General features: G+C 41.8%; 2 protein-coding genes across 4 annotated transcripts in view; both read right to left on the reverse strand.

The window, feature by feature from the left end:
• Positions 1–346: 346 nt before the first annotated feature.
• CLDN34 (claudin 34) lies at positions 347–15,367 on the reverse strand. The gene is made up of 3 exons (XM_075715535.1): positions 15,348–15,367; positions 2,408–2,560; positions 347–1,049 (listed from the first exon to the last, which is right to left on the reverse strand). The coding sequence occupies exons 1-3, from the start codon at positions 15,365–15,367 to the stop codon at positions 347–349; spliced, it is 876 nt and encodes a 291-aa protein (XP_075571650.1).
• A 6,668-nt stretch (positions 15,368–22,035) lies between these two features.
• The window catches only part of SHROOM2 (shroom family member 2), a 125,441-nt gene continuing 121,359 nt past the window's right edge, over positions 22,036–26,117 (reverse strand). For all 3 annotated transcript variants that reach the window (XM_075720642.1, XM_075720648.1, XM_075720635.1), the window contains one exon: positions 22,036–22,302. In XM_075720642.1, coding sequence (XP_075576757.1) covers positions 22,036–22,302 — 267 coding nt within the window. The remainder of the gene's footprint in view (positions 22,303–26,117) is intronic.

Here is a 26,117-nt window from a genome sequence, read left to right on the forward strand (position 1 = left end):
TATTTCACATTTTTCTACCAGAACGGTTAATTCAGAGTCAGCTCCTTGAGCATGGTAAATATCTTACACAAAGAATAAATTAATCAATAATGTTTGTATATACAAAAGAGGACAACTGGTAAAACTTAATCACAGCTGCTGCTCAACAGCAATTACCTCAAAGGTGAACCTCTGGACATATGTGACAACCAAGATGGTAATTCAGCTGGTTCATATAACAAAATAGTATGGCTACTGTAGACTAAAATTAAATTCTGTAGTTCCTTGACTATAAAATCGCTCATGCTGCCGTCCTTATCTCTTGACTATGCTCTTGTTCTGAAACAGCATGGGGGGATTTATCCTGTCAGGATTTTGTGATAGCGTTTGCGGTCACTGGAAATCTGTATGAGAGAGAAAAAGTCCCACTTAGCAGCAGGAGGATGACAGCTACAATCCCAATAGGAATGGCAGCACCAGCTTCCTGTGCCGCTGGGCTGGAGGGCATGTAGTAAGAAGGAGGAAAAGCGATGCTCTGGTTGTGCGTTACAGAATAGAAATTCCAGCTCACGGGAATCAGGACGCACAGACCAGCCAGTATGTAGAAGCAGCCACCTACCAGGAAGAAACGGGTAATGAGGTTTTTCTGAGTGATTCCCATATAAACATTTCTCAGAGCAAATACTGTGGCAGTCAGTCCCAGCAAGCCCACGCACATGGCGATCAACAGGAGACCCTGAGCAGCATAAATTTCATGGGGGATGGAGGAGTCATAGCCGCTGAATTTGTGGCAGAACTGTTCTTTATAGCCAGGCGAGACGTGAAGGTAACTGATGAAGCAGACTTTCCAAATCCCCACCCAGGCAATGCCGGAGGAGATAATGGTGGTGTTATCCACGTGCCACACTCTCCATTCCACAATTCCCATTGAAATGGTGCACAGGATCCAGCCTACCGTACCCAGAGCAAAGGCGGCTAGCTGGAGGTGCGAGCTGCTGACCAAGGAGCTCATCCTCTGGAGGCCTTCTACTCTGTCGCAGAGGCGGTCGCCATGTGAAGAAAGAGAGGCACTGGAAAGAAACACAGCATAAAATGATAAAGGCAATTATTTGTGTGAACAGGTGAACCTGTTAGTGAAAAAGCAGGAGAGAATACATGTACAGAGGGAGGATGGTAGTCATCTTTGCCCAACTGTAGTGATTTGTTGAAGCTTAATGCCCACCGACAAATAATATCTAAGTTTTAATTCTGTATATTTCATTGTATCACAAGGAGAAGAAAGGGTCTCTGATTAGCTCCCGTTGTAATCTCCATTTCACATTCCCAAAAGGGAAATTCACATCTTCTTCCAAGTTATTTTCTTCCTTGGCAATTTGCTGTTACATTCAAAGGTCCTTATACAAATTATGTGTCATCAGGAGCCCTAGAGTTACCGGCTCTTTACTTTACTTTTACTTTAGTAGAAACTAAAGCTGACAAAATCCTCGAGATCCTGGCTGTTGCAAGAGAGCCTACAAAGCAGCCACGCTCCTCTCTCCTGGCAGCTGTTTTCCGTGCAGCAGCCCAACCTGAACAGAATTCTGCTTTTGTGCTGCCCTTACTGAGAGTTGCTGGGACCAGCGCTAGACAGAAAACACCGTAGTTCAGAGGCATGAGCAAATCCAGGCCACGAAGTCTAATAACAACCACTGAATTTTGAACAGTTGTAGATTATTTAACCGTGAATGCATTAGCAGAAATACTTGAATTAATCAGAAATATAAAGCCCTGTGCAGGGGCTGCAGCCTGGATGTGCTGCCATTGCTTTCCCAGCCTCAAACTTCAACCAAGGTTTCTTTAATGTTTTGCCCTCACGAATCACACTCATTCACAGCTGTTCCAACTTCTACAGTTCAAATCATCCTAACGCTGTGGTGGAAAAGATTTTAGTCATTTGGCCTAGCACAAAATTTTAGGTTTGTTTGCTGACTGTACATTCTGAGTGCAAATTAGGGTTTTATTCTAATTAAAAAAAAAAAAAATCTGTTAATTTCCCATGTCTTTCATACAACCTTCTGAAGAATTATAGGAATGATTTGTGATCAGAGAAGATGTGGCCTTGATTTTATTGTGTAGATCTCAAAAGTTCTAGGGATCTTTATATTTTACGAATTATCTAAAATACCTTTTCTCCTGCTCCTGTTGCATTCAAGACAGAAGAAATACTGTACCAAGTTCACACTAACAACAAGAAGATAGATCTGCAACTATGTTTTGTTACTAAAGCAATAACTTTTCTATTTACTTATCTTAACCTAACAGATTTGGTGATGCAATCTAGTTGCAAAAAGCCAGCTGTGGAAATATGAAATAAAAAATATCTTCATAACAGTATGGCCTTAAGCAAACGCTTTCCATCTTCTCATACCGGTGCTCACTATGTACTTCCTTCAGTCCTGAAGTTGATGCCAGTGAGAAGAGGATGGGACAGAGTGGTTTTTGACACCAGCCAAACACAGCAACATCTGCAATTTTGTTGTTTTGGCCTCCCAGTTCATCTATGTATCTCCAATAGGACTGATTTCCTGTGGGACACGTTAATCTCCATTATTGCAAATGTACATTTAACCCTTCTTGCAAGGAGGAAATTGTTCCGGAATAACCTCCTGTGGTTTTACCTACTTAAAATGAAACCAATTTATAAATGCTATCTCAATCTGCTACATTATTTACAAAGTGATTATACACCCCACCCCCCCCCCCCATCTAATTAACAGCTGTTACCAGCCATACAGCATAGTAGCCCCACAGGAAGAAGACGAATGGATTTCTTTCTGTCCCAGTTCCTCATCAAAACAGTGTCATTTCTGCTCGTGTCTAGTGATGGGAAGATGCTAGACAGAAAAGCGCAATCAAAGGAGTCCTGTGCTGACTCCCTTCTGCTTCTCTTTGAATCAGTTGAGCACACAGAGGCCAAACCTGAACCATATTAAAATACCGTTTTGTGCAGAGCCCATATTTCTGTAACACTTTTTGTATACATCATAAACATTCATTTAAAAAACTTGCTGATATCAAGATCATAAAAGATAGGCAAGCAGGCCGATCCATGTCATTGAGAGCTGTTCGGAGTATGATACCAGTATATATCTTCGTGAACTGAAGTTATTCACCTGTCTTCCCACAGAATTAAATGAGATGATTACTGAGCCCTCTATCAAACCTTCATGTGCTAAGGTACTTAGACTGGTGTCCAGAATTGAATTATAAAATTAAAAATTAGGAAAAGACCTTTTTTTCCCACGAGATTCACAAAAAACACAGAACAAGCAGGATGAAAGAATTCAAGGCTTATACAAAAATTCTGAAAGCACTGGAGAATAACCAGCTGACAAAGATGAGCTTTAGATGAAGTACCAAATGTCTAGACACAAAAAATTGCTTATGTAGGAAATGATTCATTTTGGCTCATTTCTCCACACCCTGCCCACTGGAACTTATTTGATCTAACCTGATAGTACTGACTGACTTAGAGTAAAATCAGTGTGAAAAAGAAGTACTTCTGAGATTGATGATGAAATTGAATTACAGTTATCATACTCGCCTGTTCTGGAAAGTCAGACAGAAGCCTATACTCACGACCCCTTGGTATTAAGATTCAACAGGAAAATAAGGAACAACACATCAAGGTGAAATAGTTAGAGGAATTTGCTTGCCATATGAAAAACATGTCAAAATTAAAACAAAGATCTCGTTCCTGATTCCATTCTCTAGTGTTATGAATATTAATAAACACACCATAGGTTTTGCTGGTATCGTCAAATGAGAACAGATACGTATCACTTGCCAGAAGCATTGATTTTAAGGGGAGACTTTGGCTAAGAACATATTTAGCCGCAAGTTCCTGACATAAACCCTAAGCCCGAGCACTGCCGCAGGTCGCAGCACCCACAGCACCTCAGGCACGCTGTGGGATGGAGAAATCCCACGGGATGGTCCAGCCGCAGCACCAGCCCAGCTCACCTCGTGTGCCTGCCAGCGGGCAAAGAGCACCACGGAAACTCGTTTTCCCCCAAATGTAGCGAGATAATGTTTATTTTTCAGGACTACTGTGGCAAGCATTTTCAAAAAAAAAAAAAAAAAAAACCCAAAACCAAACATTTCGCTTGCAGATGCCCAGTAAAACCGGGAGTGAGCTGCAGAGGGCGTCTCCCTCCAGGATTTCGCCCATCTCAGCTGCTGTCAGACCTCAAGGAAGACGGAAGGAGGGAAGGAAGAAGGAAACCTCGTAGCAAGAAGAGCTGCACTGGGGCTAACAGCAGCGCCTGGCTTTAGCAGCACCCTCCGCAGCAGTGCCCTTCCCGTAGGTTTCAAAGGCAGAGGCATCCCCCTCGGAAAGGAAGAGTTTGAGCCATCACTAACTTGCCAGTAGCATACAAAAGCGCAGAAATACTTAATACTTTTTTTTTTTTTTTTTAATAAAACCTTTTGGTCCCTGTGCAAATGCCCTTTCCAGCCTTCTGAAAGAAAAATGTGGAAGTTCAATCCCTGCATGTTTAGAGCTATATTGGATAAAAAGCCCAGATCGTACGGCAGTCTGTGCTAACACAGATAGCTTTGGCATAATCTATTGGCTGGTTTCATGCTTTACTAATTATAGAAATATTTTGAATTCATTTAATTAGTATAGTAACATTGCCTATATGGTCTGAATAATACAATGATGTAGCACGATCACTATATGAAATTTCCTAAGGCAAATGAACTCATTCAGTCAGCTACAGGAGGTCTTCTGAATAATTAGTCGGTGTTACTGGCATGCAGTTCTTGAGTTGGAAGCTCACTCAGAGGTGCAGATTTCAGCATTCAAAGTTTGCATGCCAGCTATTTCATGGGATGGAGGTAGCCTACAAAGGCAATCCTGCCAGGAGGAACAAGCTAGGTCTACGTTGTGTGTATGCCAGCGGACGAAAAGCATGACTGAAAGCCCTTTTCAGCCAAAGAAGCAAGAGAAGTGTGTTAAGAGGTGGCTACGGTTCCATCTCTCGGTGTCCCATGATTTCTTCAACATTTTCATTTAAAATCAATTCAGTCGAATCCGACAAGCATTCCAGCAGCTTCTGGGAACAGTCCTTGGAAAGTCTAGAAACAATAGCTAAAAAATGAGAGCTGCTTCTACAGGCTTCTCACCTGATAGTCCCTTGCTATCATTTTCTCTCTTAATACATCTTTCATTTCCTTCATGTGGAAGGGCTTTCCTTTAAGGATGTATTTTTAACTAAATACCCTACCTGAGTAAAAACAAAATGTAAACTTGCGAGCATTCAATGGAAATTTGCACAGAGAAGACAGAAGCTAACAGTAAAAGATGATACATGCTAGCGAATTCATCCAAACATAGAAACTTGAAGGATCTTTTTGCCTTTATTACTTATTTTTATTTAAATCAAGCATTGCACAGCGAGTAGCTGTTTATGAAAAGTGTGTTGAGCCATTGCCATATACTTCAGGGACAGAATGAGACATGACTGTCTCCCTCTTAGTTACAAGAGACAGATGAGGATGCCTGGGAGATGTGTTGATTTTCCTACAACTGCAAGCTTGCTTCTAGGAGAAAAAAATGGAAGCAAGCTGCTGTCTCAGCTGCCAAGTGGTTTCACAGAGTGGTTTTGGGGTCATTTGTGCATCAGCCTACCTTTAAAAAGACTAAAATGAAATGCTGCAGTCAAGGAGGTAAAGGTCAGTTCTTTGTGGCCACAGTCCCGCCTCCTGATGTTCTCAGCAGCAGGAGCAGACAGAAATGGAGCTATACTTGAAATTTTGACAACGCTTCTTTTACTTCCAGTAATTGCTAGTGACAAAAGGCTGGAGCTATGATATCGGTTCTCAGAGCAGAGAAACTGAAATGGCACCAAACGCATTTCCCTTCTGGAATTAATACTGGATCCTCTGAAAAGCTGTTTTAATTACATTCAGCAGTCTATATGCCTCAGCAGGGTTTCAGATCTGCTTTCTAAAACTCAACCTGCCATGAGCTCCTGAAACAAAGATTTTAAAAAACCTGCAGGTAAATGACGAAAGGAAAAAGAGCTAGCATACTTTCTTAATTAGTGCACTTAAATATAATTGGGCATTTCAGGTTACTGGGTCTCAGGCTCCCTCATGGGGTGAAGGCCTGTGCCAGGAGGTAATGTCCAATTTGTAGGGTGGCATGAGAGAGTGCCCCCAACCATGCAATCACCTGCAAGACTTGTCTTTAAATGCATCATTTCATACGATGGGTTGAGGGCCAGATGGCACTGGCTTTCAGCAGCATGGAGGGAGTTTGCGGTTTAGTAGAGGTCCTTTAGAGCTTGGTACGTGCTGGGTGATACATTCCCAGCAGCATCATCCCCTCTGCTGTATCTCTCCCACTCTGGGACCTCAAGCACCAGACAGAGCTGGATGGGCCAGTCATCAACACCTGGCACATAATATCTCAGACACAGACAGAGGCTGCAGGGAAGCGTGAGATGGAGCTGGGGCTTGTCATGTGAATCTGGGAAAGTCTAACACAAATTGCATGATCCTTGACATGATACTCAAAGACTGTACTGATGCTCTAGACCCTTGAGTTTGGATGTGTCTAGAAGGGAACTTCAGAAATGTTTTTTATCCTTCTGTCATCACTCTTCCGGCACAGCTCTGGTTGAAGTGTGGCTTCATCTCTAAGGCTATCTTTTTGCTGTGGTCCCTGCCACAAGGGTTGCCAGCAGTGGCTGCTAAATCAGTCTATTCTTAGCTTTTTCAAAAGACATTTAAATAAACACTCAGCATGGCAATTCTTTCCCTCCTGTTTTCCTAGATACAAAGTAACTGCATGTATGGCCTCTTCCTGGAATACAGTCTCCTTGACATTCATGAAACCTTGAACCCTGATCTCTCATGTTTATGTTTCAGCTGTCGCTAACATACTCATTTTCAATTAGAAAAGACAAACTAGTAGGGCATAAAGTCTTACAAGTCATTACAGAGCATGTCCAGTTTTAACACACCTTACGTACCCCCTTCCTCCCAAATGTCAATATCCAGTGTTACGAACTCTGCTGCTTCCACTTTTTCTTCATGTTTCAAAACAAGCAGACCAAAGCAATCTTCACTTCTGTTTCACCAAGTAAGAACACACTGAAATTTAGGTGTATAAAAGTTCTTTGCCCATTTCAGGAAAAGATTTGGTTTGCTTTGATGGAAGGATGAAGAGAAACTGATAACTTCTATATATTCCTTGCTGTTTTTTCAGGCTCCAATTTACTTTTCTGTGGTTGAGCCCACTTCAAGCTTTTGTTAAATAAGGAAATGTTGCAGGCTTGTATGGAGTGGGATGGCAGATGACCCCATATTGTCATAGTTTCTACAGATTGTTTTGCCTCTCCCTTGAAGGAGCTCCATTTAGATCCTAAGTCGAACAGTTTAGGGACATGCCAGGAATAACAGCCCCTGAGAAACCAAGACAGCTACACTGGCTATGTTGCAATGGGATCCTGTTAGGAAGCCCAAAAGCTTGCATGCTCTGTGTGTCTGGCACAGAGAAAAGAACGCTAAGGGGTCAGGAGTGTGACTAAGGCAACCGCATCCAGGTCCCAGAGAGCTCACACATGACTGGGAAGACGAATACAGGCTTGGGGCATGGGAAGATGTCACTCAGGAGGAGTCACCTTCCAGCCAAAAGAACGGGAGCTGATGCTGCCTGGTGCCTGCAGGAGAAATGAAGAACCACTGAAGCCCCCAGATCACAAGCCTGGGCGTGCTGCACAGGCACCCGGTCAGGAGAAATGAGCATTGCCTGTGCCAGCGGTGCATAAGGAACTGCCTACAGAAGGCAGAATTGGAGAGCACACGACTAGCACAGAGCAACCTGATGATGAGATTTTCTTCGTAGACGCTGGGTGGGTGGTTGAAAGGAGAGCTTTCCAAAAGGATAGGAGACAATACTTGTTTCTTTGTAAGTGATAGCACAGCTAAAATAAAATATGCTAAAAAAATCTAACAATAGAAGAGTGAAGTGTGAGTCTCCCTGTCTGCAGCCCGTCTGCCTGTTGAAAGACCATTTTGCTTTAGGAATTCTACTGCAACTTGTAACCACCTTGAAGAGAAAGTTCATGATAAACTCTTCCTATATAAAATATGCACAAAGGTATGTTTTTCCCAGCCCTTGTAAGCAGCAATTCATTTATTTCCATTTATTTCATGTTTTAAGGAAATATTTTTGCTTTAGAAGTTGCCAGGCACCACATGCATTTTGAAATTAACATTCAAATCCTGCTTTTGTAAAGTTTTATAGCCTAGATGCAGCTTTATTGGTCTATACTGGACATGGCTTACTAACCAAATCCTTTGTTCAATCTAAGTCTTGCAGCAGAAAGGGAGTTTTAAAAAACCCAACAGCACAGTAATTAAGAAGGTCTCTTCTTAGCAATATCCCTATGATTTAATGCTTGAAAACTTAATTCTTCAGTTCCCAGTTGGGAAAACATTCTTTATAGGAAACAAATAAATATTTAAATCTCTCTCCATCTGTTCTCTATCAGCACTTCATAAAATAAGTCATATTAAAAAAAAGGAGACTTACTTCTGTGAGCCTGAGAGTTGCCTAAGGCTTTGAAGCAGTGTCAGCTGGATGAAGCAAGTTCCAGAAGGGAGGTGGAAAAAAGTGCCCGTGCAAATTGTCTGACTTGTTATGTTACCAAATAGGTACCTCACAGTTCCTTGTCACTCTCCCACTAAGTCAACAAAGATGTAGGGAGGCAGTTAATCATTAACGTATTATAAAAATATGAAAGCTTTACCATATGCCATTTTTTCTAATTCCTCTAAAACACTTACCAAAGTTACATAGATAAAATTCAGTTTTCTGTAAGACACCCTTTCAGAAAATCTGCCTTGGTGATTTTGTGATTTTCCAGCCTGAGACACCACGATGTCCCAGCCTGACAGCCTGAAGGACACACAATTCTCATCTGAAAGAGAATGAAGTGATTTCATAACCCTTTCCTCTTTGTTAGAGTTTTCCTCCTGTATTTATGCAACCCAAATTAGTGCAGCTCTGCAGTGGGAAGAAATGTAGGGGAGAAGGAGAAGGTTTTCCAAGGAATAAACTCAAGCTGAACTGTTCTCTTGCTGGACTGTGGTTAGTAGTATCCATAACTAAAGTATGTACTAAAGACAAATAGTACCATGCTTGCTAGCTCAGATGTTTAGGAAAAAAAAAAAAAAACCAAAAAAAACCAAACAAAAACCCCCTTTATTTTATAATATTATGTTTGCCTTGCTTTGCGGTTTTCCTGTGAATGGTTCCTACAAATGGTAAGAGAGTTCTTAACTCGGTTCTGGTTTCTCCTCTTTGAAACCTAGAATAAACTATGCTAATCTCCAAACGATGCACTGGCTCCTACAGCAAGAGGACATTTCCAGGGCTGGTGTTGAAGGATGAGGCAGTTTATTTCACATAAGTATCCTGAAGCGGGAAGCCCTCATTGAAAAATTCTTCTCACCTGTAACACACACCATGACAGGTCATTGCCCCCACTAAAGAAAGCTGAAAAATGGCATTAATCCGTATCCTTTAATTTTCTGCACCACTTTTAATCCAGTTCCCCTCCTCTCTTGCTGTATCTTCCAGCTGACGCTGATTCACTGGTTTCATGTGCAGGTAATGCCGCCTGGCTATGGCAACACAGTCCTCTCTTCTTCTGCAGCTCACCAGGCTGGGATCTCCTCTCGGGCTGGTCACAGCTAGATGCTGTTAATTTGTTGCACAGGCAAACTCAGCTACTCAGGCTTCGCTGTTGCGCGCAAAAAAGCCCCAACATGTACAGACCCCGACAGGCTGCTTGTCATGTGTTAGACGTGAGTACGGCCTCTTGACAGGGTGATGGGTCTGCTGATTCAGAAGGACAGTATCCTTGGGCAGTAGGCAGCTGGCAGATGGATTCCTTTTCTTGGATTTAATAACTGCATGAGACAGTATTTGCAGGCAAACCTATTGCTGATTTTACGCATGAAGCTGCTGCATGCAGCCTATTTGACTAACCATGCGATAGCAGTGGCAACCCCTACGCCACTCCCAGAACAACACTTCTGTGCCCCTCTAATTCTGTATCTCTGACCTATTTCTTCTCGGCCTCAAAAAAAACCATTGTGATGTTTTAAAGATTAAATTGTACAGAAAAATAATAATTTTGATATATTTGTCAACTGCCATCAGTGCAGTGAAGTTTAGTTCAACTGGAAATCTCCAGTGCTTAGTCTGTGATAACATAAGCAGCAGCATAAGCACCATTACATTAGTGCGAAATACAATACACACAAAATGGAATGGAAGCGAGATAGGAAGCAAATGACAGTATTAAGTGTTTTTTCTTCTCAGTGTATGATTACGACTTTTATAAATGTGTTCCTTTTTAGTGTGTTAGTGACAAATTATTAAGAAGCAGATGGAAATTAAATAAGTTTCTGACTGCCTTATTTAAAGGAACACATTTTACACATTAGACTTTATTGTTCTTTGAATGCCAATGGTTAATATGTTTTTGGGCAGAAAACATTTGCTTTCTTCCTCCTGTGGCCTTGACCCAAAGCTCATTGAAATCAGTGGGAATAGTTCTGCTGACTTCAAAGACCTTTAGATCAAGCCCAGTCCCTTCTGTGGTTTACAATTTCATTGTTAAATACCACAGAACAGGAAATATTTGTTTCAAGTTATTTTTCCTTTCATTTGCCATGTTGAAAAAAACAGCCTGAAATCAAGATGCTGTGCAAGATACATTGCCCGACGAGTGGTACCAAACAGGCAGCAGACAGAGCCCTGTAAACAGCTCGGAGGCTCAGGTACAAGTACTTTCCCACTTTTTGTTTGCAGACAAAGGTTACTTCTCCCAGGAAACACAGCAGCCTCCCTGCACACACTTTGCCCATCTGTGATCGGTGAACTGGGCATTAGAGTTGTTGCATCCTCACTCTTCTTCACCGCTTGTCCTCAGCAGATCATCAGACCAACACCTCTCCAAATCCAACACTGAACCTAAGTGTGGGCCTCTAGAACCACAGCTTGAGTCTGGGAAAAATATTTACATAAACACCTTTCCCAACTGTATACCTTTATGGCCAAACTAAGTTGTCCTTTGAAACCTGGGAAATTCAGACATGAGACGAACAAGTCTACCAAATGACCCAACTCACATGACAAAGTGCTTCATAGCCCAGAAGCAGTAGACTCTCTGCCCGTTTTGCCTGTGTCTCTTCAAACATTGATCACAAATACATTACCAACAATATGTTAAATGACATTGAAAATCAGGACACTTAAATGATAAGGATGCATTTTAGGAGAGCGCGCAATGACCTCGTCACAATCATTGCCCCACTCTTGAGGCTAATCCCATAAACAGCCCACTGGACACCTGCATGGATAAACTCTACAGCTGTTGCAATAATAAACACCCAAAAGCAAGATGGGCTTTTGAAAGGGTTAAAACCCCTTGCACTTCATCGCGTATGCCTTAGGAAGGGGAAAGAAGACTTCCACACAAGGGGGTTAGGAGACCTCCAAGTGGGTAGGCTCCGTGTTCCTCTGCAGATGGAGGTGGCCAGCAGTGGTGGGATGGATGGGCCACAGAAGGATCCTCCCCATGCTGCTAAACACGACCCTGGGGCAGGGGTGCTCTTGTCGTAGCATGGCAAAGGGCTCGGTTGTTAAACAGCTTGACTTTTGCTTTTAGAGTGGTTGTCACTCTCTTTGTCTTGCCAAGCCCGGCTAAGGCTGGGAGTGTGCAGCCGTCAGACTTCCTAAGGCTTGCCTCTAAGGAGAGGCACCCGCTGCCAAGCTCAACGGACTACACAGGGAAACGCTGCCCATTATCGGATACTCAACACAATCCCAAACTATGTTCACCCCGCTCATAGCTGCCAGGGGGTGCTGCTTGCTTTTATGCTTGATCCCATCAGCTGTGAGGTTCTCTGGCTCCAGAGAACTTGGTAATGGTTTTGTTGTGCTGCTGCCATTATGTCATTGCATGTTGCTGGCTTTGATTCCTCTTCTACATTGTGAGGTCCCAAATAAGTGTCCAAAATGCTCAGTCCCTACCATCCTCTGTGTTAGTTCTGTTTATATTTTTTCTGTCCAGTGTAGGTGAGGTTTAAACACCTGTTTTAGTCTAACACTTGTGTGGACTCTGTCATTATTTGAGGGACAACATATGTTGTCCCTTCCAGCAAGAGAGACGGTGTTCAGTGTCCAGTTTAGGCATTGGAAGCTGGGAAGCTTGTACTTCCCATGTCTGGACTTGCTTCTTTCCAAACGATCTTGCACAGCACTAATACCCCTGTCAGTGCTTGAATACTTGTTTAGTGCTTCTTCTATCCAAAGTACGTCAGAGACCTTTAGTCCACCATCAGTACCACCAGTAGTGTCTTCAGACTCCCTGCTGACACACTAACAACTCTTTTTTTTTTTGTTCTTAACTTCTCCCAGATTACCCTTATTACTGAGCTAGAAGACTTGCAGAAACTTCCTATGAAGACATCTACCCTTTTACTATCGGTCAATTAAAACCAAGGGGGAAATGGAAAAAACAGAACACAGCTGCCCAGATCATCTCCAGCATCCATTGTTTAGAAGTTTTCTTCAGAGGCCAGCAACCGTAGGTCCTTTGGAATGGGCTCAGTATTCGTTTTTGAAGGAAAATTGAGATGACAATTACAGACTCAATAATTTCAAGGGAGATGATTTCACTGTGATCGTGACTCAACATGGGGTTGATCTAAAACCAAGAAAATTTGTCTTTGGCTCAGCAAGAAATCAATGTTTTTTTCCTGGAGATGCAGAACACAAAAGCTCACATGCACAAAATGATGGGCTGCTAAAATTAGATGCACTCTTGTAGTCTTCTGGTTATTCCCAGATACCCCAAAGTAGGTCATTCAAACCTTGACAAAGACATTTTCCTCAGACTTGTTGACATTTTAGAGCTAGTGGAAAAGACCACCTGATGGGAGGATGTTATCAACATGTCACACTCGGGTTTCGCTCCGCCTTGGCAGCGTTTCTGCACTGCGGGAGCACCACAGTGTTACGACGCCAAGCTTTTTTCACTTCATTGGAGCTGCCTTAGCAGCTTGTTCTTACCAGCCGTTAGAAGTCACAAGAAAATCAAATTCCTATACATTTCCATTAAAGGGAATGAAAGTAAGAGATCAATAGAAACCTTTAGCTGGTAACATATCATAGGGGTTTTAAAGCTTTACAAAGCAACTTCCCGCACAAGTCATGGGGCTCTATTAAACTACTGTTTCGGGAGAAACATGAGAATCACTGGTTGCTCGTTAGCTGATCATGGCTATGACCTCAGCTACGAGAAGATCTTCAGAATCTTTACTCGCACCCTAAAAGGGTTTCTGTGCCTTTATCCCCCTTCCTGGTTATTGCCATAGCTGAACAATGACTGTGATCTTTCAACTGATCAATGCTCTATTAAGATGGATGCAGTAGGAAACAGATACAAAGATTCTGGTGAGACAGAACACAAATAAAATAGGATTCTGCAGAAAGCAAAATAGATTTCTATATGAACTATCTTATCATCAAAAGCACAGTGCTGGTGGGGAGCAGAAGGGTGCAGTTCCATAAAGAGCTCCAGGTAGGGCATATTCCTTAAATACGTGAAGGGCAGCTGCTTTTCAAAAGCATTTTATTGCAGCAACTTTGCCTCAAAGGTAAGACAGCTCTACTTTTTATCCTTGTGCTAGTCTGTCCTTTACCTGGGTGCTGTGGGAAAGAGGTGTCAAACTGCCCCTGCTTTCCTTCAAAGCGCTACATAGCCAACTTACAAATTACAAGGCAAAGGAATCACAGAATCATAGAATCATAGAATGCTTTGGGTTGGAAGGGACCTTGAGAGATCATCGAGCTCAACCCCCCTGCAGTGAGCAGGGATTGAACCCGTGAACTTGGCGTTATTAGCGCCGTGTTCTAACCAACTGAGCTAACCCAGCGTGTCAAAGAGATGCAAGGCCATCGATCCTCCAACGATGTGTGCTCCAGCACATATGGGGGACGTTCAAAAAGAGGGGGCAACCACCTGGAAGGAGCTGATCAAGTGAGACCAGCTTTATGTTGGCCCAGGGAGATGTTTTTATGGACAGCTTAGTTTGTCAGTACGGGAGCACTGGTAGGCGACTCACCTGTGTACAATGCATTATCTCAGAAGACATGAGGAAAAACGAAAGCAAACTTAGTAACTAACTGAACTAGTAATGGAGAAGAGATTGTGGCAATTTCTGTAGGTGCATGCGTGGAGAGGGTCTGTAATGGAAGAAGAAAGATCACCTGACTGAGATGTGCCGCCTGGAGCACTCAAGCCCCATTTGCAAGCTGAGGGCTTGCAAACTCCCACCTATTTTCCTGACCTGTCAGTCTACAAAAGCCACGTCATAATTACCTCTGCTCTTTTAAGACCCCTGTTATAAAACTGTTGGCAATATAAATATTTACCAAAGTAGTCACACCTTGGTATGTGACCATGTAACGTAAGAACTTCAAGCAGGAAAAGTGGATTTATGGTGTCCATAAAATTTTCATTCTAAGTTTCTTGACTTCCACTTTCCCCGCCATTCATGACACCAATACTGTAGTCCTGCCGCCCTTGAGCATTTGCAACTAATTTTTATTTTCATGTGTCTGTCTTGTGCTCACTGGTTCTTGACAGGACTTTCTCTGCTAAAGGAGTCTCATTTTGTATGTGAAGCTGTGTAGCGCATACACAGCAATCTTTAAATCTCAGTTTTGATAGTTTCTCTGCTCTGTAATAATTAGATGAGCCTTTTCTCACATTTTCCAGTTTTTCAGCACCTTTGCATTGGATATGGATAGTAGAACCAGACACAATATTTTAGAAAGTTTAGAAAGTTTTTAGTAACATTGCATAGCAAGATACTACTTTCCCCAAGTTCCCCTTCTCTTCCAAGGCACCATTTCAGCCTTCTTCCTAGAGCATAGAGTTCATATGAGCTGTTCATTCACTGTGACCCCATGCAGTTTTTGAGAGTCACTACTTTTTGCTCTATATTCCGTCACCCCGCCCATGTGATCTCCATCACTTGCTCCTTGATAAATTGCTTCACATGTCACCGTATGAAATAGCAGTTTGTTTGAACACACCTAGACTACCAATCTTGCTCTATACAACTTTCCTCTTCATTGTTTGCCATGCATGTGACAAGTGGTGACCATTACCACTGTGCCTCTTTTGTAATCATCTCTCTTATTTGTGTGGTGGAACTGCCCATCGCATAAAAAATGCTAGTCTAAATAACTCCACCTTTGCAAAACCAGTGTGAAAACTAAGTTTACTCACCTAGTTCTTCTCTTCCGCATTGCAGTAAAAATAGGAGGAAAAGCTATTTTGTTTACTTGTCAAACTATAAATGTATACAAACACACACAGAGTACTTGGAGAACAGAGTGGCTGAACAGAGTTTTGTAAGAATCCCTAGATCTCGAACCCCAGAGACATATAGTCTATATTCAAATCAAAAGGGTTCAGTATGTGCAGGCATTGGACAACCAGACCTGCAATTAATGCTGTGTACCATAATACCTGGACTTTTAGAATTTACTGCGGAGCTAGGCACCTAAAACATGGGTTAATCCCACTTTTGATTTCGATGCCTAAATTAGGAGCTTTGTCTTCCTAGAGAAAGAGAAGGAGGTGGGGAAGGGAGAGGTATCTGGGTTGAATGAAGCTCTTTTGGTAACCCTATCTCAGCTTACCTATAGAGGGAATCAAGGACAATTAGGCTTGTAATTTAGGCCCCCAGCTATGTACCTAAATGGTAATCCAGATCCAGCAGTCCATACACACTGAAGAGTTAGACTTCAATACTAATATTAGTATCAATGTCTGCACCCAGGCACCTCAGACTAGAAGGAAACCAGGAGAAAGGTGTATTTGTAGCTGTATCCTCAACAGCCTTTGGCACTTACCTTCATGCTGCAGTTCCCCAGCACTTGAAGCTTGGATTCAGAGCCTGACGTTACATTCTGCATCTGGAGGGTAAGCAGGGAAGCAGGGCAGATTCTGGTCACCCTTCTCCCTGGACTATTTCTCATGTTTAATTCATTGGTTGCCTACCATGAACTACGTAAGTAGTCCTAGGTACAGCAACCCAAGATCCTCCACTCCCTATTGATACCCAAATGCCTGGGCTGAATATTTAGGCCTGCTTTGCTTCTGGCTTTCTAAATGGTCCTTTCCTGGCAGCACACGATAGTCCAGCTTAAGCAGAAATTAGATAGTGCTCTGCCCTCAACCTTCTGATTGGTAAAGCAAGCTCTTAAGAGGTGGCAACTGTGGAAGCAAAACCCCGGAGAACAAGCCAGGCTGGTCGCTTGGTAAACGTGTGGTGTGCTGTACAAGGTGGAAAACACCCTCATCTCACAGCCCAGGTGACTTAAGCATCTCGGCACACATAGCCAGCTGGGCCGTTTAGAGAATTTAGGATGGCTAGAGTGAAAGGATGACTTCTTCCTGAATGCCAAGTGCTCGTTAGTGCCAGAGCGCCACGCCAATGTCAACCGAACCAAGAAAGGGGCATTACTGAGTGCATTTAACAGCACGATGGTCTCCTCCTAACATGGCAAGACCTGCGAATCTGAAATTCTGGGTTGTTTTCCCCTTAAGTTTCAAGGTTGGTGGTTTTTCTCTTCCTTGAGATCTGTATCACCCCATTACTAATAAAAAGAATGCGACCTGCTCCACCCCTTTCAGGTCGATGTTGACCTCTTCGATCACCACAGCCTGACTTCCCTTTTTACCTTTGGAGGAACCATACCTGTGCGTGACAGCCGCTGAAGCTGTAACTCTTGGGAGTGGCTATGAGTGGCACTCACAAGACTCATGCTGTTCTGTTTAGATACTGAGATAAATAATCTTGTCTTCCATTGCTTATTATTTAGTCTGCAATTGCTCGTTGTATTGATATTTCTCTGAGGCTGTTAGAAAAGACACAAGCCTAATTTATCAGTCGCAAACACTTTATGAAGACAGCTGGGAAGCAAAACAGATGTTCAAACTAAATGCTTGAAACAACCTTCATCAGGAGGATTTTGTTAATTCCTCTCAGGCTTTTGGACTTTACAGCTCTACCAAAATAACATTTTGGTAAAACTCTTGTAACTGTACATCCATTACCCAGTTTACCGAACATGCTCTCCACCCGGAGGCTAGCAAATGCTGCTATCGCAAGGAACAGCAGCAAACTAACAACTCTTGGCAATGCACGTCACACCACAGCTTTTTCAGAGCTAACACTGGCTCCTCTTACGGAAGTTGCTTGGAACAAATAAAGTTTAGTTAACATAGTTGCAACGTAGTATGTGCTTAAGAAAAGCCTTTCTTTCACTAACTCCATGAACACAGATCTAGAATTCTGGAGTATTCTCACCTGTGACTTGTGGCATGCAGGTGTCATTTAGCTACCATTTTGCCGGAGATTTATGTTACAGAAAATAGGTATGATTATTCTTCTGTATCTTTCAGCAAACACCTTGCAAATCTTCAGCTCTCCTGTCACAAGTCTATTAGCTTTAATTACATTGTGTACATCTCCCCCTGCCAAATTTAGGAGACTGCCTCCAAGACAGAGATATCACAGCACCTAAAAATGAAGCCGTTGTGAGAATTTTTAACATAGGAGAAAACCAAAAAGCATTTTACTAGCCTTGTTCTCAGGAAAGGCTCAGCTGCTTTGACTGAAATAAAACTCTTAGATAAACAACAGCCATATAAAGCACCTGCCCGCATGGCTACAACTGAGAAAAAGGTCCTAAGCATGGCCCTTCTTGAAAAGATTACACCTGCTCTGCTTGTAGGCATGCTGCTGTAGTCTGGGACAGAAATTACCTCCTGCTATTGGAACTACATTGAATTTACTTCAATTCAGGTTTTCTCCTGAGGTGTATTAAATTACAATTAAGTTAATCTACTTCAAATGGAACAACTTTATTCATAGAAACATTATCAAAACAGTAGGTAGGGAGAATGAAACCCAGGATTTCAGAGGTGAACTGCTAAACCACATGGGTAACCCATTGTACAATTTGTGGATCGTTATAACTAGTTAAGTTACAGACTGGAATTGCAATAAGTGAATGTGATGTCCAATTTACCACTGCTGACAATTGACAATATATAGCCCAGCCCTTTTAAGATGTAATTTTTAATTTTTATAACATCTACTCTGTGGGCAGGTTCTGCCCAAGTATGTAGAAAAAACAATTTATAATAATTTATAACAATTAAAAAAACCCACAGCTGAGAAGCCCTTAGTTAGGGCAAACCTATGAACTTCTGCAATAAATGACCAGACGCCATTAAAATAGGAGTTACTATTCTACTGCACACCCATCATAACACCTTACTAGCTACTGGATTGCCAACGGATTACTTCAGCTGTAAAAACTGAGACAATGAAGTACATCAGAATTCATCAATAGAGCTTGTTTAGGAAAGAACACCGTGAAACGTGGCTGAATGTCTCATATACCCCAAAATAGAAAATAAAGAGCCTAATTTCAGTTTAAAGAAAAGCAATTTTTTCCAATTCAAACAGTACACAAAAACTAGACTGTTATTCCCCTATAGCTGCCATCCTGGATTATACCAAGTGCCCAGGAAAGCAGGCACAAAGAGGTGGGTCCATGTACATGCAGAGGGAAAGAAGGGGGGGCGTGAAAAGCATCGTTATAAGTTTAGAAAAATCCTACAAATATCCAAGTATTCTTCCTTCCCTAACTTCCTTTTCCCAGATAGTTTCTATGATAAAGACCTTCACAGACATTTCCAGGATGATTTATCAAGCCATAAAACATTATCTGTGGTCACTTCTATAACAGATCTGTGCATACTTGACAGTGTTCCCCAATAAGGCAGAAGATTCTGCAGTTAATCTGAGAACCCCCATTAAACTGAAATTAAACAGTTTCTGTGGAAGTCTGTTAGAGATGGAGAGTTCACAGCAATCTGTTCTTGCAAAAAATCCTGAGAACCACTGACTTTAGATATTTCTGTATGAAGTATCATTCTAAACACGGGACGAAGCCAAAACAGTGTAATTGCCCAAGCAGAAAAATGTTAACTCCCTCCCTGGTATATACTCTGTAAGTTGCGAGAGACTGATTTATTTTATCCAGCTCGTAACACATCCTCCTTTCTGCCCTCTCATACTCACAGCTTAAAATACTGAATAGACATGAACGCATTTCTGGTCCTTACTTGCATGGGGAACTTGAGAATGATCAATTAAGTCCACATGTTAAATAATCTGTGAAAAGACAGCAAGCTACTTCAGACCATCAGATAACTGGCCTGGCCTTTAAAAGCTATAGGCTCTTTTGATGGGCACCACGAGACGGCTAACACCACAGAGCAAAACAGTAGGTTTTGACAGTTAAAACTGCACACAAAAACTAACTCTACATTGAAATATACAGTTTATTTTCTCAAAGTCAAGCAATACCATTTGTCAGTAGGTAAGTGTTAAGTGTCGGGCAGGAAAACTGTACATTTTCACTCTGGGCTGCAGGATCCAAACAGCTGGAGAAACATAGTGGAAATCTTTCACTATACAAAGAGATCTAGAACTGAGAACAACATAAGGTGAAGAAACAGCCATCCCCAGGATGCCAAAGGCAAAACATTAGCACCAGATTTTTTCAAAAAGCAACAGTATAGCTATTTACAGATTTACATATAACATGGGGAGACAACCATCTTCAGGTTCCCAGGGTGAGAGATTTTCAACACAGCTTTAAAAAAGGAAAGGAGAGAATGGTGTCTATGCAACTGTTCTGTGAAAAGGATAACATACATAGCATTCACAATATTGCTACCTTTTATCAGAAAGATCTAAATCAAAGTACTGTATACAAACACATTGTAATTATATTATTATTCACATTTCACATACACATTTCAGAGTAACCACAATACGTAAAATTTTTAAAATGCCACAGATAAAACAACGCACACTTTTCTCCAAGCTAAAAGACAAGCATAATTTATTTGGGAATTGTTTAATTTTGGGTTTGTTATGGTTAAGGGATAAGTTTAAGGACAAAGGGATCACTTGTCCTAGGAACATAGCAGCAAATAACTGTGAGATGCCAGAGACTACATTTCTGAACTAGGAGGAAGAAACTAAGGTCAGCTGTAGGTCTTGTAAAATGGTAGCTCCATTTGACCTCAACTGACACACATCAACATAATTTCATTAAAGATTTGGTCCAGGTATACAAAGTAGTGCACTAGAAGGGGGGCAACAGTCCTTTTAATGTTTGCACCTGTCTGCAAAGGAACTGGTTCCAGAAGATTTTTGCTCCCCAGTTCCCCAACTCACAAGGAATTTGCTGATCAGCACCTCTCTGGTTCTTTCCCCACAAAAGAGAGGATTCAGGTAAGAAGGCCAAAAACCCTTTTGTGAATGCTGCCACTGCAGGAATAGTGGGAAGAATTATTTTCTCTCTTTTCAACACCTAACTAGTATTTTCAACCTGCTTAGCAACAGACTGGCATTCACATCTGCCTCGAAAATGGCTTCTTGTTGGGCAACCTGTTTGTCTACGGAGAGAGAAATGTTTTCCATACTACAACATAAATGGCATATACACAAAGTCATTCAAGACTTTCCTTTGCCTGCAAAACTTTATCTTAACATATAACTTGACTTTTAGACACTACAGAATTTCTCTGTAGGTATCTGAGCAAGTAAGCATAACCTATTACTGCGCTAAAACATGAGTTAGCACCTCTTTTGAGAGCTATTGGAAATCATCTGTTATAAGTCAATGGCAGTATTACTAGAACACAACCAGTAATCCGATGCTGTGAACTAGCATCCTCTCATTTATCATTGTGCAATGGAAAAAACAAACAAACAAAACCTACTTATGTTCACAGTTACAAAGCAGAGTCGCTCCGAGTAATGCACAGTATTTACATGGCAGAAGTGTTTATATTGCATTTGGTAGTCTGAGAAAGAGGAAAGAACAAACAGCATTACGTAGGTCAACTTCAGTATAACTTAACTGTCTATAAAAAACCATCACAATGTTGAGCAGTAAGAAGAAAATAGAAGCAGTGTCCTTAGCCTACATTTACTTTCATAAAGCGTATGGTTTTGGGGGAGGAAGAATAAAAACATGCATAAAACCACAAGAAAGAGCAAATGAGCCTCCTAAATAATTTAGATGAGAAATGTTTTGAACGAAATCAGCACAGTACTTCCAGCCTGTTTCTTAAATCAAGTACAACTTGGTAAAGAAAATCGCTTGCATTGCAGTAAGAGGGTGTCTTGCAAAATAATTTTAAAAAAAATCTTCAGCAAGGTAGCCATTAGGTGATTTGCAAGATGGTTTAAGAAGTGTTTAACTGAGACAGATTTTAGTTATTTTCTGCAAGGGGACAGTGCCATCCTATATACAATATTACAAAAAAAGTGTCTGATGCCACAGGATCAGAGTGACACTACATTTCAGCAATCTGAATATATTAGCTATAAGATGCACGCTTCCCCTATTTAATGTGTCTTTAAAAAAAATAAAAAGCCACTAAATTTAGAGCTTCTAAATTTGTGTGCATTCATAAATTGCTGTTGGGTTTCCCAGCAGTCTGTACAGCATCTGAACATAAAGAAAGAATACAACCTATTCTAAAAACATTGTTTGCATGCACGACTGCCACAGACTTTCAACTTACTGAGCAGAAAGGTTAAGAGTCTATCCTTTTCTGTGGAGCTTTCTGTAAGTTAAGCAATGAGAAACAGCTGTAGAGTCCAGCAATAAAAACGTATTCTAAAAAATTAAATACCTCATCCCCCCAAAAATGAAAGAGAGCATTATTGCTGTTGTGAGAGCTATTTTTCTCTTGTGCACTTGTTTCTCTATTGTACACTCAGACAAGCCAAGATACTTATTTGTATACTTGGAAACTCCCCCATCCTTTCCTTCCTTCCTATTTTTCACATCCTTGGTCACACTCAGTTCTCTTATTTGAGCCGTTCAGGTTGGAGGCTATCGGTCAGACACTTCAGTTGCTCTTCCCCCAGTTTGATCTTGTCCTCAAGCTCTCGCTGCTCAATGATGAGGGCTGACTTCATTTTTACAAAGTGCTCATAGTCTGCTAAGTTCTCCTCACTCAAGTAGTTCGCCAAAATGTCAAAGACAATACGCTCTCGACGATCCAGGTTTTCCTTCAGTTCTTTTGCATCTTCGTGTTGCTGGGTCAGCAGCTTCTGCTTCTCTACCAACGTCCGCTTAGGAGAAAAGAAAAACAGTTAAAAATTCATTGGGTTCACCAGGTTGGGACAACAGCTTCAGTGTTTAAGTCTCATGTCTGTTTTACCTGCAAAGACAAAGATTTTCCTGAATACTTAGAGAGGTGGAATAAGATTGCTCCTTAAAAGTTTATTCTAATAAAACACATTAACAAACAGGGAAAAAATGTAGCGTATCAATGAAAGATGTACCATTAATTTCTATTGGCCTCAACCGCAAGAACTTCAAAGACTACTTTACTATTTAATAGTTCAAAATGGTTATATAAAATAGTTGCCTTTGAGAAACATCCAAGTTCTCCGAATTAAGACTTCACTCAGCAACATCTTACATCTTCAATACACAGCACTGAACTTCCATACTGAAACAGCTGTGGTTAGAGAACCCAGAAACAGACTAATTAACGGAGCAATTTGTTCCTACACAGCTCCTGACGCTGCGGTATTTCGCAGTTCTGCAGCAATCCACATGGCTTCTCTATGAGATGTGAAGTCATGTGGTCTCAGACATGAGCAAGAGCAAGAGCTGGGGCAAGGCAACAGGAGGGAAGTAAAAAGAAAGCATTGCCTTCCCAAAAGGGCTGTAAACTTTCTGCTTTGTGCCCTCACAAGAGACAAAATAGGAAAAAGGGAGGTTGAATGGAGAAACACACAAAGAAAGAGGACAGGAGCTATATCGCATTCACACATATGTATGAGCAAGAAGTGTGAGGTTCATCTCACCCAACCTCACCTGTCTACACAGTAGACAGCCACACCTGAATCACTCAGCTACACTCCTTTAGCAGTATATGGAAAGAAACAGGAGCATTATTAATCTGACCTATTTCAGGTGTCTGCCTAGAAGTGATTGCCTTTTTCCAGTGGCAGAGTATGGCTCGTCTACTCTGATATCAAGAATTCTGGTACAGACTTCTGAACTTAATTAAAAAGTGCCCCTAAGAGGTACCATTCCATAACTTCTAGCTTTGCTTCAGAGATTAATTTTCTTTGAGAACCTATGTCTTCAAATAAACCACAGTCTGTTCAAATAAATGTGTCCATTTTTTTGATTTGGACTTTATGTTAAATCACACATGGTAGAATCATAGCATCATAGAATGCTTTGGGTTGGAAGGGACATTTAGAGGTCACCTAGCCCAACCCCCCTGCAGTGAGCAGGGACAGCTTTAACCAGATCAGGGTGCTCAGAGCCCCGTCCAACCTGACCTTGAATGTTTCCAGGGATGGGGCCTCCACCACCTCTCTGGGCAACCTGTTCCAGTGCGTCACCACCCTCATTGTAAAAAATTTCTTCCTTAGATCCAGTGTAAATCTATTCTTCCATTTAAATCCATTACTCCTTGCCCTGTCACAACAGGCCTTGCTAAAAAGATTGTCCCCATCCTTCCCAGAGGCCCCCTTTAAGTACTGAAAGGCCGCAATAAGGTCTCCTCGCAGCCTTCTCTTCTCCAGGCTGAACAACCCCAACTCTCTCAGCCTGTCCTTGTAAGAGAGGTGCTCCAGCCCTCAGATCATTTTTGTGGCCCTCCTCTGGACCTGCTCCAACAGTGGAGCCTAAAGGATTTGCAGAAAAGTGTTTTTGGAGACTACAAAATAGAGTCTTTTCAAGATGGAAGTATGAGACAAAAGGGGATACAGACCAGCAAGCTTTAATAGACCTATCTGTCAGAGCTGCACACGTATCCTGTGCTGCCTCTTTTTCTATAGACAGCACAAAGCTCAGAGGGTGAAACGCTTTCAGACTTGTGCTCTCAATGTACTTAAAATACACAGCCTAGACTAACTCAGGATTCAAGACAGCTCTGGAAGACAAGTCACAGAAATCACACATTATTAGAAAAACCACAGTTTAATCTTCCTTTGAGCTTATGCCAGGGAAAAAAAAATCCCACTGCAAGTTGCAAGCAGAACTATCTGCTGCAAAGAGATGGAAGTACTGTTCTCCTAAATTCACCAGGGGAACTAGCAGCCAAGCCCAAACTCAGGAGCGTGGCTGGACCGCTCCCCAGGGCAGCCTTGCAGCTTGTGTGTACATTGAGCAGCAGCAGCAGAATTAGACAGAATTTGATGAACACAAGAGGGCATATATCAACCAGCTGGTGGCTCAGTTGTAGTTACCCGCCTAACCTTGGGATGCAATAGCTGTTTTTCAAGCCATTCGCTATCATTGTCAACAGACACAAGAACAACCAGAAGTTTAGTCCTTCGTAACAATTCCCGAGGTTTAAGTTGTATGTTTTCTTCCTACCAAGCCTATGGCATGACTTTAAGATGAACATAAGTAACCTGACAGTTTAAGGAAAGTAAACACTACTTTCGTTATGAACTTTGCATGACACGTTAGTACCTCTTATGGAGGTTTAGGGAATACCTAAGAGAAGTGGGATGCAGAAAGGTAGAAGGCAAATGAGAAACCTCTTGAACTTGCTTTTACCTCTGTCAAAGATGACTGACACCAGAAAGTCTGTTTTGAAGGGTAAAGTGAAACACACGGTAGCAGACTCATGACACCATTCTTGAGAAGGTTCTTTGAGCAAATGGGTAAACGGTTCACCAGGCCTAAAGGTGTAAATGATGTCAAGATGGTTTCATCTGAGTGACTTCAACCAAAGCCAAGCGGAGTGCAGAAAGGTTTTTTGCAGTTAGCAGTGATCTGAAGCCCCAGCCAAACACAGGCCATCTGAAGCTCCTCTGATGGAACAGTCTCTGGCTCTTTCTATTGAGAGTCTTTCTCAAGAATTGTTCGCTGTTTTGAACCACAGCCATATGAAGAGGGACCCCCTCTGTGTATTTGACTTCCCAGCATCCAGTTCCTAAACTACTATCCCTGGTACTTGTTCCTAGTCTTGCAATAACGGGTCTGTGGGGGTAGGCACCTGATCACGTGTGGCCTGCTGGTTCAGCGCTTGAGGGCTCTCCACACACTCTGGCTTTGATTGATAAGGAAAGTAATGAGAAGACACTCATCTCACTGTGTGGAAGGAAGGGAGCTAGTAGCTATTTCAGATGAAGCCCCTTTCAGAAGCTAAAGCTGAAATACCTATACCTAATACTGTTCCTTGTGGCAAAAGAGACCTATGACAGAGCATCTAATAGTCAGAATATTAATTCAGCAGTGATTATTTGCCTGCTGACAGACTGTTTATTTAGAAAGTCTGCTGAGCTGTTGGTGGTTCCTAGAAAGTGGAAAACTATCAGAGTAATGTTTATTAGGCAACATCAGCTTTTTAAAAAAAAAATTCAGTGATCACTAGGGATACTAACTTCAGGAATGGAAGTCTCCCCGTTTTGTTTATATGGTAAATTAGTATTACACCAAATATCATCATGCGACCTACAAAATACCAAAGGACAACCAAAAAAAGCGACACGCACCAGTCTAAATTTAAGGAAATGCACATGTAACCCTGCATGCATTGTATTTGTATTCAAAGTACCTGGGGACTTGATCCATCTGAGAAGCATCTCTGACCAAGACTTTTAGATATATTTCTGATTTTACTATGGCAAGACTTTGGTGTCAGTGCATGAGAAGATGAACGGGGATTAAAATGTTAGGGATTTGGATTTCTCTCAGTCTAAATTTGACAGCAGAGCACACATACAGTGTCTGACTGCCCTTACTACACCACCTACTCACCTTCTTCCTTTTCCACACCTAGCCAATAAGCTATTTTTATCACAGCTCTCAAACTGAGTTTCCTATATGCTCATATCATCTGGTAGCTCTTTCCCCAGCTCACACTCCCATCTTTGAGCCCAACTGCAACCACATTTAGAAAAAAGAAGTC

This window comes from Pelecanus crispus, chromosome 1 (genome assembly GCF_030463565.1).
Source record: "Pelecanus crispus isolate bPelCri1 chromosome 1, bPelCri1.pri, whole genome shotgun sequence".
NCBI lineage: Eukaryota > Metazoa > Chordata > Aves > Pelecaniformes > Pelecanidae > Pelecanus > Pelecanus crispus.

Bases quoted from the DNA above. Each gene is read 5' to 3' on its own strand.
- CLDN34 (XM_075715535.1), bottom strand. From the start codon at position 15,367: ATGCGGAAGAGAAGAACTAG. The intron at 2,561-15,347 runs GTGAGTAAACTT...GCAATAATGGAG, and splicing joins ATGCGGAAGAGAAGAACTAG to ATTAACGTGTCCCACAGGAA. The intron at 1,050-2,407 runs GGAAGTACATAG...GTTTCTTTCCAG, and splicing joins GCATCAACTTCAGGACTGAA to TGCCTCTCTTTCTTCACATG.